Source organism: Eubalaena glacialis, chromosome 10 (assembly GCF_028564815.1).
Source record: "Eubalaena glacialis isolate mEubGla1 chromosome 10, mEubGla1.1.hap2.+ XY, whole genome shotgun sequence".
NCBI classification, from domain to species: domain Eukaryota; kingdom Metazoa; phylum Chordata; class Mammalia; order Artiodactyla; family Balaenidae; genus Eubalaena; species Eubalaena glacialis.
Window position 1 is genome coordinate 94289471 of NC_083725.1, and position 12294 is coordinate 94301764.

Genomic DNA, 12294 nt, shown 5'->3' on the forward strand with positions numbered 1-12294 from the left:
TACATCCATATCCATCACACCCCAAAAATCACCCCCAAAGTTTCCGTGTGACCCTTTGTAATCACGTCCTCCTGTCCCTCCCCACCTTCCTATCTCCAGGCAAACGTGGATTCTTCTTCCTAGATTAGTTAGCACTTTCTAAAGTTTTATATAAATGGAATCAAACAATATATATGCTTTACGGGTTTTGTTCCTTTCCCTTAATATAATTATTTTGAGATTCACCCACATTGTCGTGTGAATCAAGAGTTAGCTCCTTTTTATTGCTAAGTAATATTTTTTATATGATACACCATAATTTATCTATTCACCTACGATGGACATTTTGGTTGTTTCCAGTTTTTACTTTTGGCTTTAGAAATAAAGCTGCTATAAACACCCATGTACAAGTCTTCATAAGGACACATGCTTTCATATCCCTTGAATAAATTTCTCAGAGTGGTCGGGCAATAAGGTACAGACATGTAAATACCTGTATATATATATGTGTGTGTGTGTATATATATATATATATATACACACACACCTGTATATATATATGTATATTACATATATACACACCTATACGTGTATATTTTAGGAAAGTATCAATTGTTTTCCAAAGTTACTGAACCATTTATATTTCTACCAACAATGTAGAAACCATGTACCAATTATGAGAATTACAGTTATTCCACATCTTCACCAGCACTCAGTATGGTCAGCATTTTAAACACTGGACCTTCTATTACATATGTAGTGGTACTGCATTTTAGGTGTATTTTGCATTCCCCTAATGATTAGCATCTTTTCATATGCCAACCATATATTTACCTTGTTACAGTATTTGTCCAAATCATTTATCTGCCCATGTTTTCTTGAGTTGTGTGTATTTTTCAAATATATATTATTTGAAAATATTTCTCCTTGTGTGTAGCTTGTCTTGTCATTCTCTTAACAATGTCTTTCAAAGAGCAGAAAGTCTTAATTTTAATGAAGTCCAATTTATCAATTTATATTTTTGTGGATCATGCTTTTGATGTTATATCTAAGAAAGTCTGACTAATACAAGACATAAATATTTTCTCCTATGTTTTCGTCTAAAATATTCAGTTTTAGGTTTTACATTTTAAACCTATAATCTATTTTGAGTTAATTACTGTTTATCGTATGACATACAGATCAAAGGGTTTTTTTGCATATGTATACCCAATTGTTCCATCACTGTTTGTCAAAAAAAAATCCTTTCTCCACTGAATTTCTCTTGCAATTTCATCAAAAATCGATTGACCATATATGTGTGGATCTAGTTCTGGATGATCTATTCTGTTCTATTGATCTAATTGTCTACTTTGGTGCCAAGAGCACACCATTTTTCACAGCTATCATTTTATAATAAGTCGAGGTCAGGTCATTTTTTTCTTCTTTTTCAAAATTGTTTTGCCTATTTTAGGTCCTTTGCATTTCTATATGGATTTTAAAATCAGCTTGATAGCTTTTATAAAAGAACATGCTGGGCTTTTTATTGAGACTGCATTAAATCTATAGATCAATTTGAGGAGAATGGACATCATAACTATGTAGTCTTTCAGTCCATGAACACAGTATATCCCTGCATCTATTTAGGTCTTCTTTAATTTTACTCAGCAATGTTTTGTAGTTTTCAATACCCAAGTCTTGTACATATTTTATCTGATGCATATTTAAGTATTTCATACTTTTGATGTTATTGTAATTGGTATTTTAAAATTTCAATTTCTAAAATTGTTGCTAGTACATAGGAATACAAGCAATATATATATTGATTTCAAGCTCTCAAACTCACTAAACTCATTTATTAATTCTAGAAATTTTTTGTTGGTTACATACGATATTCTACATAGATAATCACACCATTTGAAAATAAAGACAGTTTTACTTCTTCAATTCGTATCAGACGTCTTTTATTTCTTTTCCTTTTCTTGTTATACTGGCTAAAGGCTTCCACGCAATGCTGAATAGGTGAGAATGGACAAATTTGTCTTGTTCCTGACTTTAGGAGGAACCATTTGTTCTTTCATCATTAAGTATGATGTTAGATGTAGGTTTTTCATAGATGACCTTTGTCATACTGACAAAGTTCCCCTCTATTCAGCTTTCTGAAAGTTTTCATTAGGAGGGGATGCTGACTTTTGTTAAAAGATTTTTCTGTATCAATTTGATGTTCATGATTTTTTCCTTTTTAGTCTGCCAATATGGTGATTTACATTGATTGATTTTCAAATGTTAAATCAACTTTACTTTCCTGGGGTAAGCCCAACTTGGTCATGATATATTATATTTTTTATATATTATTGTATTCAATTTGTTAAAATGTTAAGAATTTTTTGCATTTATGTTCACGAGGGATATTGGTCTATGATTTTCTTTTCCTGTAATGTCTTTTTGCCTGTTTCTTGTTATCAGAGTAATGCTGCCTCACAGAATGAGCTGGGAAGTATTCCATCTTCTTCTATTTTCTGTGTGAGAATATGGAGAACTGGCATTATTTTTTCCTAAAACGTTTGGTAGAATTCCCCAGTGAAACTAGCGAAACCATCTGGACCTGAGGTTTTCTTTGTGGGAAGGTTTTCAACTAAAAATGTAATTTCTTTAAGAGATATAGGACTATTCAGTTACCTATTTCTTCTTGAGTAGACATTGGTAGTTTGTGCCCTTTAAGGAATTGGTCCTTATCACCTCAGTTGGCAAATTTATCGGCACATCTTTGTTCAGAATATTCCCTTATTATTCCTTTAATAACTCTGTGATATCAACTCTCTCATTCCTGATACTGGTAATTTGTGTCCTTTCACTTTATTCCCTGAACAGTCTGGCTAGAGGTTTATCAGTTTCTTTGACCTTTAAAACAAAAACAAAAACAAAAACAAAAACCCAGCTTTTGGTTTTGTTGATTTTTCTCTTTTTTCCTGTTTTCTATTTCATTGCTTTCCACTCGAACTTTTACTATTTTCTGTCTTCTGGTTACTTTGAGTTTGATTTGCTCTTCGTATTCTCGTTTCCTAAAATGGAAGCTGAGGTCATTGATTTGATATCATTCTTCTTTTCTTACATATGCATTTATATAAATTTCCTTCTAAGAACTTCTTCAGTAGCATCCCACAGTTTTTCATATGTGTGTTTTCATTTTCATTCAGTTCAAAATACTTGCTAATTCCCATTTTGATGTCTTCTTTGCTCCATGGGTTATTTAGAAATGTGTTACTTTTGTCCAAATATTTGGGGGCTTTCCAGAAAGCTATCTGCTATTTTTTTATTGAAGTATAGTTGATTTACAATGTTGTGTTAACTTCTGCTGTACAGCAAAGTGATTCAGTTATACATATATACATTCTTTTTTATGTTCTTTTCCATTATGGTTTATCACAGGATATTAAATACAGTTCCCTGTGCTATACAGTAGGACCTTGTTGTGAAAGCTATCTGCTATGGATTTCTAATATAACTCCATTATGGCCAGAGAGCATGTTTATAATACTTAAATTCTGTTAATGTATTGAGACTTGTTTTATAGCTAGAATATAGTCCATTCTGTTTAATATACTGTTACTTTAAATGAATATGTCTTCTGCTGTTATTGAGTGCATTCTTCTATAAGTATCAACTAGGTCAAGTTGATTGATAGTGTTGTTCTAGTCTTCTGTATCCTTACAGATTTCTCCTCACTTGTTCTATTAATTATTGAAATAGGATATTGTTATTGCTGACTACAGTTGTAGATTTTTCTCTTTTTCACTGCAGTTCTATCGGCTTTCACTTCATGTATTTTGAAGCTGTTATGAGGTGAACAAACATATAGGATTGCTAAGTCTTCTTGATGAACTAATCCCTTAATCATTATGAAATGACCCTCTTTATCCCTGGAATATTCTTTGCACTGAAGTCTACTTTGTCTGATATTAATTTAGCCATTCTGGCTTTCTTTGGATTAGTTTTATCATTGCATACATTTTCCATGTATTTACTTTTAACCTATTGTGTCTTTATATTTAAAGTGGGTTACTGGGACTTCCCTGGTAGCGCAGTGGTTAAGAATTCACCTCCCAATGCAGGGGACACAGGTTTGATCCCTGGTCAGGGTACTAGATCCCACGTGCATGACACAACTAAGAGTTCACATGCCACCACAACTAAGGAGCCCACTGGCCGCAACTAAGACATGGCACAACCAAAAATAAATAAATTAAATAAATAAAATTTTTTTAAATGGATTAAAAAGAAAAGTGGGTTATTTGTAGGTCAGCATATAGATGGATCTTGCTTTTTTATCTAATCTGACAGTGCCTGACTTTTAAATGGGCTGTTTAGATTATTTACATCTAATGCAATTATTGACACACAGTTTTAAATCTACAATCTTGTTATTTATTCTCTCTTTGTCCTACCTGTTTTTCATTTCCCTTTCCATCTTTATCTGTCTTCTTTCACATTAACTGAGTATTTTTTAATCATTTCATTTTATCAACTTTTTTGGCTTGTTAGACATATAACTCTTTGTTATATTATTTTAGCTTCAGGGTCCATCATAAACATCTTTAATTTACCAGTCTACTTTCAGTTGACATCATACCACTTGACAAATATAGTATAAGAACTTTTCTTCAGGCTTCCCTGGTGGTGCAGTGGTTGGGAACCTGCCTGCCAATGCAGGGGACATGGGTTCGAGCCCTGGTCCGGGAAGATTCCCACATGCCGCAGAGCAACTAAGCCCGTGCACCACAACTACTGAGCCTGCGCTCTAGAGCCCACGGGCCACAACTACTGAGCCTGTGTGCCACAACTACTAAAGCCCACACGCCTAGAGCCTGTGCTCTGCAACAAGAGAAGCCACTGCAATGAGAAACCCACGCACCACAACAAAGAGTAGCCCCTGCTCGCTGCAACTAGAGAAAGCCTGCGTACAGCAACAAAGACCCAATGCAGTCAAAAATAAACAAATAAATTAATTTTAAAAAAAAGATCCTTTCTTCCATTTCTCTTATTGGCATTTGTACTGTTGCCTTCATATATTTTATATCTACATGTTTTTGTCTCCATAATAAAGTTATTTTTTTGCTTTAAACAATAAATTATATTTTAAAGAAACTTAGTAAGAAATGAGGTCTTTATATTGCCTATGTAGTTATTATTCCCAGTGCTCTTCATTTTCATCTGATACCATTTTTCTTCTGCTTGAAGGACTTCCTTAAACATTTTTTGTTCTGTAGGTCTGCTGGTGACAAATTCTTTCAGTTTGTGAATAATATCTGAAGTCTTTATTTTGCCTTAATATTTGAAAGATATTTTCATCGGGAGATGATTTCTATACTGACAGGTTGGTTTTTTTTTTTTATTTTAGTTTTTTAAAGATGTTCTTCCACTTTCTTCTCACTCTTATTGTTGCCAACAAGAAATCTGCTGTCAGTCTTATCTTTATTCCTCTTGTATATAATAAATGTCTTTCTCTCCGTGTACTTATAAGATTTTTCTCCTTATCACTAATTTTAAGCAGTTTTATTATGATTTTCCTTGGTTTCTTTTCTTCGTGTTTCTTGTGCTTAGAATTTGTTGAACTTCTTGGATGTGTGGGTTATAGTTTTCACAAAATTTGGAAATTTTTCAGACATCATTTCTTCCAATATTTTTCTGTTCTCTGCTTCTTCCCTTCAGAGACTCTAATTATTCAGAGATTAGGCCATATGAAGCTTTTCACATCTCACTGATGCTGTGTTCATTTTTTTTTTCAATATATATATTTTTTCTTCTCTGGCTTTCAATTGTGAATAGTTTCTATTGCTATCTCTTCAAGTTCACTAATATTTTCTTCCACAATGTCTAATCTGCTATTAGCCAAGTTCAGTATATTTTTCATGTCATACATTGCAGTTTTCATACCTAGAAATTTGATTTGAATCTTTTTCTATCTTCTATGTCTCTATTTAACATGTTCATTCTTTCCTCTAGCTTCCTGAATATATGGAATACAATGATAACAACTGTTTAATGACCTGAGTATTAATTCTATAATCTGCATCAGTTCTGGGTCAGTTACAATTGATAGATTTTTCTCTTTATTATAACTCTGGACTAAGTGAGCTGAAGCATCTCTGTCTCCATGTCCCATGGTTTGCCCTTGTCATTATTGCAAGTTGACGCTTTGTGTGTTTCCAGTTTACAGCATTGACTCTGCCCCAGAAATCTTTCTTACTACCTACTCCAAATATAGCACCACATCAACTGGGACTTGCTTTGAGTTTGCTTGCTCCTTCTTGAGAACTATGTGTTTAGGACTCTACTAGCACTGGCCAGCTTGTGAGATAGCAAGCTACTGTCTCCCTCATCCTTCTGCCTGGGATTCTCAATTAACATACCCTACTCATTCACTGAGGTATCTACTACCACACTTGGCACTCACTGGCAGTTGTTTGACTGGATTTTGGCCTACAGACTGTGTAGTTTTGTGGCCAAGAGTGACTTACAGATTATGGTTACTTAATTTTTGCATTCCGCCCCAATTGCTTAGTAGCTATGACCTTGAGTAAGTGATTTACATCTCTATATTTCAATTTCCTCACCCGTAATGATAGTAATGACACCTACCTTATCAGGTCGTTGTTAAGAGTACATGTAACAATGTGGTATAGAGAAATTAAAATAGTGTCTGGCTCGGCATTTGCTGTTGTCACTGTTAGAGTAAGAATTCTAGACTCTAGAGATCTGACTCTGTAGATCACATTCCTAGCCATTATGTAATGTTCTAATGCCTTTTGGACAGTCTGCTTTGCATGTTAGAGAAAATTTCCCTTCTGTATTTGTGGCTGAGCCAGTTTCTCTGGTGCCTAAATGCCCTTGTTCTGCTTTCAGCCCTAAGCACGTCCTAACTGTCTATCCTGCCAGAAGTAGTTGGCTAATAGCTTTCTAAGTCTTGAAGTACTACAGGACTTGTTTTTGTCAACACTAGGTAAAATCAAAAGACAAATGAAAAAGAAAAAAGAAAGCATTTAGGAAAGGTAAATCACCTTTCTTCCTTATTGCTAATTTTTTCTTCTAAATCTATTTTTAATTTTATCTTACCAAGTCAGAGAAAAACAAACAGGAATGGCACTTTTGGTACCTAACAAGCCAGCAATTTTTTGTCTCCTTGATTTTTCTTTCACTGTTCAATATTTCACATTCAGAAGATGGAGAAAAGGTTAGGAATACACATAGAACATTAACTTTTTAAATGAATGACCAAAATGGATATAAAGAAAGGAGTTTCAATAATTATAGAGTAAAGCAGCAGCTTGTCTAAAACACAGATACATACTGAACACCAACTTTTCACTTCTAAAAATATCTAAGAAACACTATCAAACTAAGTGGCATATACTTTCAAGCTTATTTTAGAAAAATTAATATTGATATTTTGAAAACAAATTTAAAACCTAATGAAATTTCCACCTAAGCCAGGAAGCATCATGACCTGACTGCTCGGGAATCTTGAAATTAACATTTCTTGTTTTGAGGTAAATGGCTCATAAACATTACCTTTTCTGTAGGATTAATTTGTATCCTTCTAGTGATGTTCCCTCAGTGGCCTTGACTCTGACTGGATGACCAATAGCTAGGCAGCCCTGAGTTATCGCTCGGCTCAGGATCATTCCAGTCTTCCAATGAATAGAGAAGGGGGAGAAAGGTCTAAATAAGTTAAAAGAACCAGAAAATTCAACAATGTGTCACAAATAGTGAGGTCATTATGCCTGGATAAACCCGGATATTAACAGTTGCCAAAAGTGAAACACTACCCACAACTTAGCAGTCAGTGAGCCCTGCTCAGAATCAGTGATGTTCTGCCGGACAAGGGTGGCATTTTACAGTTCAGTGCAAAATAAAACAGACCTTGATATCTTCATTTGTCCTTTTTTTCTGTGCATATTTCACAGTGCAGCAACTTGGGGTCCATCACGTGTCACTTGTTATACTTATAACTACAGAGCTTACTTGAAATATGTATGCACAGAAAAAAAAGAGTGCAGTGAACTGAAAAGATTGAAACAAATCCTTAACCTTTGTACCAATTTAAAGTTTTACTCTGGGTCTAAATACCATGGGTTAAACATTTTAAGGTGGTTTATGAACTGCTTTTGTTTTAAATGTTAGGATTCTCAGATAAGGAAATTGATTGAGAACACTGTTTGAACGGCCATTTAACAACTTTCTTACTTAGTGAATCAACACAGCATTTTAAATAAGTGACAACCACTTAGGAATTTATTTACACATATTGAGGATTTATGTCATGAAAACTTCTCTGCTAAGAACAGGTAAAATGATTTATTTTGAAAAAAATGATAGAACTTTAAACCTTAAAAGATTTTCAAAATTGTTTTCTTTTAGCATGTGACTTTTATTTCTCACGTTTTTGTTGTGTGGAAAAGGACTACACAATGACTTAGGAAAAATATATTTTTCTAAATATTTGTTCTAATAAGCCCTGAATGGAATCCTCTTTTGAACATGCCTGTCTATACAGAAAGGGAACTCCTTGGAGTAAGAAAAAAGAATCACCACTTATTAAGTGCTTTCTGTATACCAGATTGTACGCTTGAACTTCACACGTATTTTCTCATTTAATCACCACAGCAACTGTGCAAGACAGGTATGACTAACTTCATTTTATATATAAGAAAACTGTGGTTCAGTGCAGTTAAGTAACTTTCCCAGGGTCACACAAAGGATTCTAATTCTGATCTATCTAACTCCAAAACTCATACTCTTTGCATCAAGCATTTCAATTATTTTAGGAAAATTTTTAGACAAGTACAGGTTTTCTGATATCATGAAATTCTATGAACAGATACCACAGAATTACAGAATATGAGATCTGGGAAAATAACCTTCCATATCAACTGGTCCAACTCTTTTACCAGAAGACTAAGGCCCAGATATGGTATGTGACTTACCTGAGGTCACATAAATGTTCAGTGGCAGTCCTAAAACTAAAACACTTCCATCAATGCTCATACATTGGTTAGATATAGAGCAGTGTTTTATATTACAGTGAAATGGCATAAGTTTTGAAGTCAGACAGACCAAGAATCTTTCCTCTACCAGCTACTAGTTTCAGTTTTTTCAGCTGTATAATGAAAACCTGCATAGTTTTTATAAGATTAAATGAGATAATAAATGTGTATAAGATGCTTAGCATATGTTTAACAAAATGGCAGATATTATTACTAAATCAGAAATAGAACACAACTCAGGGCTAGTAGTTAATAGAGTCTCCAGGTTGGAAGCAGATTTAAGAAATATCTAATCTCATTCTGCCTTTGTCTATGAAGTGAATAATATTTCTTAGTAGCTTTGTGTCTTAGTTACTCTATATTTTTGTTTTTAACTCTCAGAAAAGCAAAAATAAAAGTTAAGGGCAATCCAAAATTTCATATGAGAAAATAGTTTCAATCTCTCCTATCCCCTAAACTAAGTAGCAGCAAACTTGCCTGGGTGACTCTGCACCCACGGAAGTGCTAAAAAGAAGCAAAAATAGTCTCCAGGGAGGGGGCAAAGGGAGGCACAAGAAGGGTAAATATAAGCTGTACCATCTCTTTCCAGACATAAATATTTGGTGGCAATTACAAAACGTATTTCAATAGCAAGAGGGAAGAGGAGAACAATTATATGTTCTCAGTTTAAATCTGATTCAACAGTATAAGAATAAAGTTAAAAAAAATAGTGCCAATACACAGGAATAAAATATGTTAGGCATTGTTCACATTTTATACTCAGGGATTTCTTTTAAAACTATCCTTACTAAGACCATATGCCATCACTATATGGTGCTAATCCACCAAGCTCTGCGAACCTCAACAGTGAAGACTGTTGGAAGAAGTGGAAGCAAATGATATTCAGACAAATCTCATGAAAATGGTGAGCCTGTAGAGTATACCTAAGCTCTGCGCTAGGTTTAAATACATTCTAGAGTATTAACTAATCAGCACATCTAAAACTGAGTTGAATGCTCACGTCGGAGCCCTCCGCACTAGACAAACCAAGAGCAGAGCATAGATTCACGACAGTTAACAACTGATATGCTTTCACTTGCATGCTTGTGTGCATGAGGGCATCAGGAACTGGAGCAGCACAGTGAGCCAGTGAGCCCAGGAAGTTACTTAGGGAGAGCAGACACTCTTGGATACCTTTGTGATCAGCCACACACTGGCTGCAGGCCACAGGGTCGATGGTGCTATCTGAGTCCCACTGCCCTCTTCACCACTTGAGAAATTCCGCTTTCTGATGGAAACAGAGGCATGAAGGACAATATTGGGGTTCACCTATACCATGAGAAGAAGCAATGTTTTTAACTTACAGTCTGAAAGTTAACCTTCCTCAACATACTTACCCAAAATAATCTAGAACATTATGTTTCTGATTGAGAAGGTCTCTTTTGAAACAGTAGTGTTCAATCGTATTAAACTCAATTCAGTTAATATTTGTTGAGCACCAGCTCTGATATGGAAGGCCCCGGACTGTGTGGTATGGGATATTATAAAACATTTTTCCTGCCCTAAATAAACTTACAACTGTAGAGGCGATAACACACACAATTTCATGTTAAGCTCCATATGTTTGATTAAATAGTGCTATAGTATGCAAAGAATGGTAGGCTCATTTCTGCAGGAGCAACAAAAAGTGAAGCACCTTGAAAGAGGTAACATCTGGACCAGGCCCTGAAGGATGAAAACAGTTTGACAGGAATAATGACGAATAAAAAGGTATTCCAAGCAAAGGAAAATAGTATAATCAATGCACCTTAGGATTTATTGGTAGTCTCAAAAGGTAAATTTGGCCAAACTTAGAAGGAGTCAAGTGTAAGGCTACGGAGTTAGGTGTCAGTAGGGCTTTCAAGCTTTCAAGCAGGAGGGACTGGATTACAGAAGATTTAGAAAGGTTGACCTGACAAGTGTAAACATAATGGATTGCAGAATGGAGAGATGAAAGGCAGGGAGAACAGTTTAGAGTTTGTACAACCGCATAAGAATAAAGGGACAGGAGCTGAGACTTCAGTGACAGTTGTGGGAATGGATGGGAGGGGGCCGACTGGGGAGACACTGCATCTCTATCCCACGTGTTTAATCAGATGACAAACGCCAAATGTATTGTGCACCTTCTAGTGTTTCTCACTTAGACCTGATTGTCAAATTAACAGTCATTCATGTCATCTGTCAGAATTCTACTCCTTCATATTTAATAAACTTTATCTCCTAACTTATATGATCACTTTCCCTGAATAATCATGCTAACTTTTAAAGTGCTAATCCTTATTTGTATAGGATTATGGGAATCTGCCAACGTATGCTTTAAACTTAGTAACTGATGTTGCTTCAATAACAGTTAAAATCATTTTCTAATATTGAAAAGTCTATTCTGAATCTTTGCTAACACTAGATATTTGTTGAGTAGCAAATGATTTTTTAAAAAAAGCAAAAGTTAAATAATAATTTAAAAGGTAATGTTTTACAAGTATGAACAGGCAATAACAAAAGGGTATGACCAATATATTTGATAATTATTCTATAATTATCTATAATTATTCTATAATGGAAGATAGTTACTTCTCTAGAGAAGAAAATGTCATATGACTCCTATATGTGAAAATAAAATTGTAAAAATACAGCAACCCCACCACATAAGCAGATTTGATTTACAGCTCTTTGATTGTGTATTCCCCAGTTAGCCAGTAGTGACTGATTCTGGAGTGGAATCCCCCGCAGTTTCTGAACAATGGTAAACTATATTCTACTAATCCATCCACCACAGGACACAGCATTTAAAGTAGCACTCTTAGTCAACCTCCTAACTCCAAGTTGCCATCACACTCAAAACTCTCCTCTGCAACTGGGAAGAAGATTGTTTTGACTGGAATGTCAGACAGAAGAATCGTACTGCCAACTGCTTCTTTGTACAGCACCTGCTGCCAGTGCCTAGATTCTTGTTATCTCCACAACATGGTTTAATCTTTTAACAGTTGGCTTATTGGTGAAGAGCGAAGGGGTCCTTTGTGTCTGTCTTGGGTTGGCACCCAGTATTAACACCATGCTGTTCTCCGAGAGATATTTTGCTGGACGGTTCCCAAGTGATTCCACATAGACCAGACAGAGCCAGGCCCACTAACTCAGCTTCATTTCACGTTATTAAAAAAGAAAAATCCTGCCAAGTCTGGGGTTCTAATACACTTAAAACTGACAATGGCCATTAAATTCTCTTCATGATGTCACTTTTTTTTTTTTTTAATTTAATCTGATAGCTTTGTTTTAG

General features: G+C 34.9%; 1 protein-coding gene across 2 annotated transcripts in view; it reads right to left on the reverse strand.

The window, feature by feature from the left end:
- Nucleotides 1–12294, reverse strand: part of DCDC1 (doublecortin domain containing 1) — a 424949-nt gene that overhangs the window by 157558 nt on the left and 255097 nt on the right. For both annotated transcript variants that reach the window (XM_061201531.1, XM_061201532.1), the window contains exons 15-16: nucleotides 10176–10310; nucleotides 7528–7646 (exon numbers count right to left, since the gene is read on the reverse strand). In XM_061201531.1, coding sequence (XP_061057514.1) covers nucleotides 7528–7646; nucleotides 10176–10310 — 254 coding nt within the window. The remainder of the gene's footprint in view (nucleotides 1–7527; nucleotides 7647–10175; nucleotides 10311–12294) is intronic.